This window comes from Prionailurus viverrinus, chromosome A2, assembly GCF_022837055.1.
Source record: "Prionailurus viverrinus isolate Anna chromosome A2, UM_Priviv_1.0, whole genome shotgun sequence".
Taxonomy (NCBI): Eukaryota; Metazoa; Chordata; class Mammalia; order Carnivora; family Felidae; genus Prionailurus; species Prionailurus viverrinus.
In genome coordinates, this window is record NC_062562.1 from 135,311,733 (window position 1) to 135,321,168 (window position 9,436).

The 9,436-nt window shown below is 39.0% G+C and overlaps 1 protein-coding gene across 2 annotated transcripts; it reads left to right on the top strand.

The window, feature by feature from the left end:
- Nucleotides 1-509: 509 nt before the first annotated feature.
- Nucleotides 510-8,666, top strand: CAV2 (caveolin 2). 2 transcript variants are annotated; one of them, XM_047849093.1, is made up of 3 exons: nucleotides 531-1,203; nucleotides 1,527-1,714; nucleotides 6,408-8,666. In XM_047849093.1, the coding sequence occupies exons 1-3, from the start codon at nucleotides 754-756 to the stop codon at nucleotides 6,556-6,558; spliced, it is 789 nt and encodes a 262-aa protein (XP_047705049.1). In that variant the 5' UTR covers nucleotides 531-753; the 3' UTR covers nucleotides 6,559-8,666. The 2 variants fall into 2 exon arrangements, with proteins under 2 accessions (XP_047705050.1, XP_047705049.1); XM_047849094.1 differs by lacking the exon at nucleotides 1,527-1,714 and having other exon boundaries at nucleotides 510-1,203.
- The last annotated feature ends 770 nt before the right edge of the window (nucleotides 8,667-9,436 follow it).

Genomic DNA, 9,436 nt, shown 5'->3' on the forward strand with positions numbered 1-9,436 from the left:
CTTTTAACCCTTTATACCCCTTTAACCTTTAATCCTTCCCTCTGAAAGCTTTTGAGTAGTCAGCAGTCTGGGTCTTCTACTGCAGTGTGGCTTTACCGCAGGGGTTTGTTTACAAGTTTCCTACAAGATAGTTGTGGATGTGACTGCATCTCAGAAATAACTGAAATCTTTCAAGACTTGATTCAGAAGAAAACTAAGCGTTTTAATTTAGAAGGAAAAAGCGATACCTCCTCTCTGCTCTGAGGGAGCAAACCCCTAGGGGTAGTGAGCTCACCAAACCAACTCCATTTCCTCACCTTGCCTCCAACAGGCTCACACATTCTGTGGGCGCCGGGATAGATGCATAGCTGATGCGCTTGCTGGGTCCTCTAGCACTTGTGGGATTGCCTGGCAATCAGGAGTGCATAACTGTGTGTTAGAGACCACGTAAGAGTTTGACGGGAATTTAATTCTCAGTAACTCTGTGAAGCAGCAACGACTCCTCCCATTTCACAAGGAGGTAGCTGAGGTCCCGAGCACACATGGTAAATGGTAGAGCAGGGAGAAGACAGATCTTGTGCTTCTATACCGGCGCTCCTAACCACCTAGCTGTCTCCCAGCAGTAAGTGCACCATCCCAGAACAACCTGCCAGCTCTTAAGGATCACAGTTCTAGGCATCAAGCGATGAGACCCGGGAGCCCTCCGGCCCCTCTGTGGCGGGAATAGGGGTCCTGGTGCCCGGAGCACGCTTCTCCCGCCTGTGCAGGGCCGGAATGTGCCTGTTGGGATGGCGCCGGGCCGGGGACAGACGGGGACCTGGCCAGAAAGTGGCGGCGGGAGTCGCGGGGCGGGAACCACCTCTCCGGCTGCGTCCGGTTCCCGCCCCTCGGGCCCGGCCGCAGGGCGGGGCTCGGGTCGGGTCCGGGCCGGGAGCGGTAGCCGGCAGCGGGAAGCGGCCGCCGCCCGGGCCGCGCCGGGAGAGGCGAGGCGAGGCGAGGCAGGGCGGGGCGGGGCGCGACGGGAAGGGAAGGCCGCGCCGGGCCGGCTGCAGCCGCCGCGCACCGAGCGCCACGATGGGACTGGAGACCGAGAAAGCAGACGTCCAGCTCTTCATGGACGACGACTCCTACAGCCGCCACAGCGGCGTCGACTACGCTGACCCGGATAAGTTCGCGGACTTGGGCTCCGACCGGGATCCCCACCGGCTCAACTCGAACCTCAAGGTGAAAAACAGGGGCGGGCCGTAACCTGGGCCGCGCCACGGCCTGGGGGCGCTGGTGCTCCCCCTTTACGCTAGCCCGGATCCCGCCCTCCACCCTCGCCACTGGGTCAGCCCTGCGGGGTCCGGGACCCAGAATCCACATGCCTCGGGGTCGCTTGTGTAACCAGGAATTCTTAGCCAAATTCCTGTTCGCCCAACTTGACCCTGAGAAGATAGGCAGCCCAGCCCGCTACTCGCACCCGAGCACCCCTGGTTCCCCGGGGGGGGGGGGGGGGGGGGCGCAGGTTGGTGACAGTTCGGGATCCCTGTGTCTTGCCTCTGCAGGTGGGCTTCGAGGATGTGATTGCAGAGCCGGTGTCTACGCACTCCTTTGACAAAGTGTGGATCTGCAGCCATGCCCTCTTTGAAATCAGCAAATACGTGATATACAAGTTCCTGACATTGTTCCTGGCTATCCCCCTGGCCTTCGCTGCAGGAATTCTCTTTGCCACCCTCAGCTGTCTGCACATCTGGTGAGAAAGGGCACACAGGGGTGGACCAACTTTCTGAAAGTAGGAATGTTCTTTGCCACCTGCCCCCTGCACTCCCCTTCTCCCAGGCCAGCTTGCAAGAAGGTTCATCAGTTCACCCACACAGTAGCAAGAATTGGGAGATCTGGTAGGGCGTATGCTTTCTTTAGAATCACAGGTTGGTTGGGTTAGGAGTTTAAACAGAAGTAATGTTCCTCTGTCCTCGGGTGTGATTTTCCTTCCGATGTTAATAAGGCCCAGCTGACTGGAGGTGGAGACCTGGAGGCCATGCTTCCTGCCACAAGTTGTTCTCTTATAGGGCTGAGTTAGGACTTGTGCCAGTGGTTCTGGGCTAGGATCTTATTTCTTTCATCACCTTTTATTCAGTCACCACCTGTGCTTGGGGTAAAACAAAAGTGATCTCTGAGCAGAATGCCAGTGACAGTATAACTGAACAAGGATATCAGACCTGGCTAAGCAGTGCTATGGAGGGCTGCTCCAATCCTGCCACTAGCAAATGGCAAGGATGAGACCAGAGGAAATGCCATGTGTGTGCAATTGTGAGGGGCCCTCAGCACAAATGAATGAAAACTCAAGCTACATAGGATAATGAAATGAGAAGTCCTCCAAATTACTTTTCTGCCTATGAGACATGGAGAGTGGCATCAACTTCAAGGGAAAGTAAGTATAGAAACCTGCTGGGCATTGGTAGGATGTTTTGAGTAACTTTATTCACACTCAAAATGCATCATAAAACTTTGAAGAATATTTTAAGCGTTAAAATTTTTTTGAAGGAAACTTTTATATTTACCTAGAAGTTGTGCTGTTATTATATTAAAAGATATTCACTTTATCCTGAGAGAAAGAACATTCTGATCGCCCTGGAATATTGCCACAGTTGTCAAGCTTGTGCTCTAGGGCAGTCCTGGTGACATGTATAATCCTAAAATGCCTTGGTGTCTTTCTTACTCACTTCATATGGTATTGCCACACCCTAACACTTGTTGTGTCCATTGTTAAAAGTTAAGAAATTATTCTCAGTTCCCTTTTACCTTGTAAATCAATATCCTTTAGTCACTTAGCTAGCTAGTTAGCTCAACCAAATAAATTTACTAAATGCTTGGTTTGTGCTGGGCACTGGGCCCAGGATGAGTAAGACAGATGTAGTATCTGCCCTCAATTTACTCCTAGCATATCAGGGCAACTGGCTAAGTATAGGAGTACATTCTGAGGAAAACTCTGGTAAATCTGTTGAGGAAGGGGGAGGCACTAGGAAGTGTATGTAGAGAGAAAGGAGTCTAAAAAGAGGGGTTTTTCTTAAGTTTATTTTATTATTCATTTTGAGAGAAAGAGAGAGAGTTTGTGCAAGCAGGGGAGACGCAGAGGGAGAAGGAGAGAGAGAATCCCAAGCAGGCTCCTTGCTGTGAGCAGGGAGCCCAAAGTAGGCTTGGCCCCATAAACCATGAGATCATAACCTGAGCCAAAATCAAGAGTCAGACACTCAACCAACTGAGCCACCCAGGTGCGTCTAAAAAGTCTTTTAAAGGGTAAATAAAAATTCACCAAATAAGTAAAGGACAAAAAACAACTATTTAATTTGATCACTAAAGATTGACAACAACTAAAATATATTGAGAGTGCCACAAGACTGGAAGAGGATGAAAATCTTTGCCTTTATACATAAGCAGATTCACAAAGGCCAGATGTATAGTTAGCTCATATTCTGACATTAGCATATGGATTTTTAAAAAGAGGCCTCAGCCAGCACATAAAACTCTGGATTCCTAATGAACTGAAGCCAGTCATCTAACCTCAAAAATGTGACACACTGAGTAACCACATAGCATATTGTGAAATGTTGGCTATGAAGCTATTTGGAAGTATAGAGTGCCATATTTATAATCAACAGAGCTGGGCTTTCCTAAAGCACTTGCTGAGGAATTGAAAACAAAATGGTTTTCATTTACTAAATGGTGGAAAGCTATAAGTAAAGCTACAATTACCCAACGATGCTTCTCTTCACCTGGCTCTCCTGAAAATGGAAGGTGTTTTTTGTATGTGGTGCTTCCAATGATGAATCATCAAATCATTTCTTTTTCAGTCACATAAAATGTATTATTTAACCTCAGCTCGCTTTTCAAATTACATTCATGTGGAACATTAATATTTAGCCATCACCCATTCATCATCAGGCAGCTGTGATTGCAAGTAGAGGAGTAACTTCAAACAAAAATGGTTAAAGGTTAGTTTATAAAACTAACTTGATAAAATAGATTTATCATTAATAGATTACATTCCCATGACATGATAAGACCAGACCAAGGAGACGTCTTACAGAACAAATCTATTTGAGTAAGCCTTTATTCTGTTTCACTTCTTTCTTTTTTCTTTGGGCAGGGAATAGGGGTTGTTTATTATAAAGAGATTGGTGGCCAAAGCGATGAAAGTATGCAGCAATAGATATTCAAACCACATCACTTCCTCACCGTGGATCTGATTTTAGATTCTTTAAACAAATAACAATAAAAACACCTGGAGCTCAATCTGGTGATATTGGATCCTAGGTCAGAAGTACAGGTCATTAGGGACCAGTGGATTGTATTGATACCATACCACATTCAGATTGAGATAGCCACCTTTAAGCAACAGCAGATTATTGGTCATAAGGGGATCATATCAAAGAAATGTGCCTGGAGCTCCCTTACCCCTTGTTTTTGTTGGGATACAATTCAGATAGATTGTCCAACTTATAGAAATATAGTGGTAGCACTTTCACTTTTAGAAGAAGTATTTAATATAGCAAATTGCTAATGACAATGCAATCTGCATGATACTATAGTTAATACAAAGCTAAATAAAAGTCTCTGTCCTAAACACTTTGTTATTCAATGGAGGAATGTATAATCTTATAAATTATAAGATTTCTTTACAAAGTGTTTGGATCATTGGATCTTCTGACCCACGGTGAGAGAACAACAACTTAAAGAAAATTAAAATGAAATTAAAATAAATTTAAATAAAATAGATTTAAATAAAATTAAATTAAAATGAGTTCACCACATCCTATCAACTTAAGTCTCAAATGTGAGCAACTGTACTTTGCTGAACTAGAAAGTCCATTTTGTCCGCTTAATTCCCTTTTAGGACATGGAGATCTAAGAAGTTATGGGGAAAGAAAATGTCTTAGCCTAAGGAAGAGTGGAAAGTATATTGTACTCTCAGTGAAGTAGATTTGGTTAGGAAACTTTCTGATTTAAAGTTTAGTCTTAGAGTACATCAATTTGAGATTGTTTTAATTGTTTTCACTATATATTCTGATTTCAGATTGTTCTATTTATACATGATGGCATCATATATACATTATAATAGTAGCATCATAAAGACATTCCAAGGGTATATAATAAATGTTAATCCCTATAGCCAATCATAAGAGCTCCTGTTCATACTTTAATTTGTAGTGATATTCCCAGGGCCACAAATCAAGTGAGAAACATAATGGGATAAGAAGTCAAAAGTTGTCATCATTCTGGTTTCCATTCAACTGTTTAGCTTTGAAACACCCAGTAATTAATTTCTTTAAAAATTTAAGTCTTTAGCACTTAGAACAAAACACGAGATAAATATAAGTGTATAGACAGTCAGTATGAATAATTCAGTATTCCAAAAATATCTCAATCAGACATTTGCCTGGTCTTCCTTTCACTTTTGACTAAGCACAACAGACCTTTATTTAAGTCACATTTTAATAGCAAATCAAGAAAATCAACCTTACTTCCTTGTGCCCATCCAGATAATAATAAAAATTCCATTGAGGCTCCCAGCAATTCCTGAGTGTTCAAAGATACTTTTGTGCTCAAATAGCACTACTACAACAGAGAGCATTATTCAGAGGATTACATAGAAAATTAATCAGCATGAAGAATATGCACGTTTGCAGTTATCTTAAGAAAAGACATAGAAAAAATAATTTCAGGATAGTCTAGGTTGTTTGTTTTGTTTTGTCTAAGAGTTTTGACAGGGTTCTGTCAAAGTACTTGCAGGGTTCTTTTAACTCTACCACACAGCTCTTTGTAATGACTATGAAAAATTAGTAATATTACATGTGACAGAATGCTAAATTCACTTCAGCTCAAACGTTTAATAAAGGTCAAGGATGTCCTCACTTAAGGAGCTCCAATTCTAGTAGGAAAGACAGAAATATAGCCATCTACTTAAGATATCCTTTGGTAAATTTGAGGATTAAGAAATTTTATTTTAGTACTTTAGAAGCACAAAAAAGGAGTCTCCAACCCAGCCTGGATGAAGGGGTAGGGAAGTGGAATGAGGAAACAGAAAAGGCTACCAGGAAATAGAACCTCAGGGAAAAATGAAGAATTAAGCAGGTTAATGTTTAGGGGCAGCGATCAGGTAGATATATTTACCGTTTTATTTATTTTTTGTTTTACTGATTCAGACAGCATGCCACCAATAGAAAGAGTACTGGTATTTGTCATCTACATGCCTGTTTATTTTTTTAAACAACATATGTCTGTGCATCCTATCACTATGTGGGTCACTATTCATTTACCTGTTTCAAATGTTCGACCAAATTTAGGTAAATTAGGCCATTATTGTATCTTTCCCAGCATGTGCAAGAGTCAGTGGCCTTATTTGGTAACATCAATAATCCTTACACAAATCTTTTCCTCCATTCCAGGATTATAATGCCTTTTGTAAAGACCTGCCTAATGGTCCTGCCTTCAGTGCAGACAATATGGAAGAGCATAACAGATGTTGTCATTGCCCCATTGTGCACAAGTGTAGGACGCAGCTTCTCTTCTGTCAGCTTGCAACTAAGCCACGACTGAACACTTGGACCCCAGGTCTAGAGATTTGGACACTGTAATACTTCTGTGTTGTTTTAATGTAAAAGCACTACTGTTCTGTTCATTTCCCAATTGTTCTAATCGAGCAAATTTTTAAGATAAGCAACCACTTTTAGAAATGTTTATTGGCAGATCTTTTCAAATAATCCTTTTCTAATTAATAGCCAAGGATTTCATAACAAACTTTATAGCCCAAATTAAACAGTAGGTTGGCAACACTTAATGTTAAAGGCAGACAGTTTTTGCTTTAGTAAAAAAGTATACATTTCATAATGATGAATTTATAAAGATCAAGGGACACTTCTTAAACGCTATAATAGTTTTGTCACAACTGCTCATAAATAATATGCAATTTCTTATTTTTTTACTCTGAGAGTAATACTTTTAAAATTACCTTTGCAGAAAAAATCATGGCAATATTTACGGGAAAAATATGTACAGAAAAAAAAAAAGGTCCTAGGAATTACAATAACAAAAGCATGCAGTGGTAATAGATATCAAATATAATAAAACAAATAAATGTGAAAATAGATTCATGAACATCTGTTCCTTTAAATAAGATATTGTTAACCTGCAGGTCTATTTAATAAAATGTTGCATTTTACTGTATATTTTGTACTTACTGTAAATGTTGCTCTAATCGGATTGCTTTCAAGTACCTTTATTACATTATCTTATTGAACTAATATATAGAATGATTAAATGTATCTTTCCTGGGGAACTTCATTGGTGAGATTGCACTGTCTTGATTATGTAAGCATAAATATCTTCTTTGGGAATAGAATATAAAAGAGCGATATATAAGATTTTTCTTTTTAAATTTTCTAACCAAAATCCTGAAAAGTTTTCTGACTTAGGTTTTTCTGGCTGTGACCTTAAAAATAATCCAGATCTAAATGGTATTTCATCTAGGAGATGCTTTCTCTCTTATAGTTAGAAATTAAACCTGTATTCTGCATTCCTGTTAATATCTCATTTTACCTTCAAGTTATACTGGTGCTATTTAATAACACTCAACATAAAGACTATTTTTGACACTTAAGTACTATTTCAACTACAGTGATTCATGGAGAAAGACTTATAGGAAAGTTGTCAATTTGTTGGGCCCATGCTATTGAGTTCCATATATATAAGTTAAAGAGTAACAGATACAGACTTTGAAGATGTTATCTGATATGGATTTTGTTAGTATAAAATTATTCTTATCATTTTTGAACTGTAAAGTCCTATTCAATATTATAAGTCACTATTCTTTTAAAAATCTCATTATCCAAAATGATAGGCATGTACAAAATATGTTTATGATATAAGTGGTTACTATAATTTACATATCATAAAAGTCTATAAATGCTCAAATTTCAGAATTATTATCAGAACCTGAATTAACATTCCTCTGAACATCTTCATAGATGATAAATCTTCATTCAGTGAATATTAATTTTACTTTTCCAAATTACTAGGACTAGTGAATATAAAGGATGACTGAACTGGAATACTATTGGGGCCAAAGTAAACAAATGATTAATTATAAAATTCCTATCCTTTTGAAGATAGCTACAAAAGAGACTTCAAAATTAGAAAAGATTCTCATGATCATTACCTTAAAACATTACCACTCTTTTGACTATATAGATTTTATTATGTTAGTTAAAAAGGTCAGTCTCATGACTACAGTTATACTATAAACAATACAACTATGTATTTGAAGTGTTTTTTTTTAACATTTGGATCTGTTGATTGGCTAAAAGTATTTGATTAATAAAATATGTATTTAAATAAATCATAAGCTTAAATAAATCATATCTTTCCAAATAGCTATTGACAAGTTTTAAAGCCAAAATAAATACACATAGTCATATAACAAAACCTATTAACTTTTAACAAGTGAGATATATGACTTCCTTATTTCTGAATAGCATTGATTACTGTCAAAATGAATTTTTACTGAGACTTGCCATTAGCTATTTTATTTCATAGACTGAAATTCTGTACCAAGTGATCCAGGTTTCATGTGCAAACATGTTAGTTCTTTTCTTCAGGGGTGGGGCAAGTAGGCAATGAGTCTCTATAATAAACTTTCTAAAAAACCATAATGTGTTCATTGTTTTTATTATATTAAATACAAAATTAATCAATAAAGAACCTTTTTAAACCTTGTTAAAACCCCATAATAGAAAAAAAAATATGAGTTATTGCTTATTCAGGAACGTATTTGTGGAAAATTATGGGATTGGTAATTTGTTTTCTCAGCACTTAAACTGGTTCCCTATAAATTTTTCTATCATTTGATGAACAGTATACACAATGAATTGTTCATAAACCCGTCATACTTCATCTTCCTCATGAAATGAAAGTCCCTTGCTAATCCTAAATAAACTGATAGTTCTGTTTTCAATTTTTTAAATAAGAAAGTAAAACAACATAAATCACATGTACTTGGATACTGGTGCCATGAAGCCAGACTAGAGTTCAAAATTATTTTTGGAAAGTGAGTATGTGAAGAGTAGCTGCTGATATTGGCATGGATTTTCCCATCAGTTAATCTGGAAAAATGACCAGCTTCTAATAATAAAGCAGGTGTTTGGCTTTTTAAAATGCTTTTTATAGTTTTGAAAAATTTTCCTCTTTTCAATAGTCATCCACATCCCATTGATTTATTTAGATGCCTTTCTTGGGAAGCTGTTACAGTGCTGTGAAAAGGGCCCTGCCTTCCAGGTTAGGCATCTGGATTCCAGTCTCAGCACTGCCATTACTGAGGTGTGTCACCTCCTGCAAAAGGTTTCACCTTGGGCTCTCAGTTTTCTTATCTTTAATGAAAGAATTGAACAAAAGGAGGTTTCAGGAACTTCCTATCTCATTG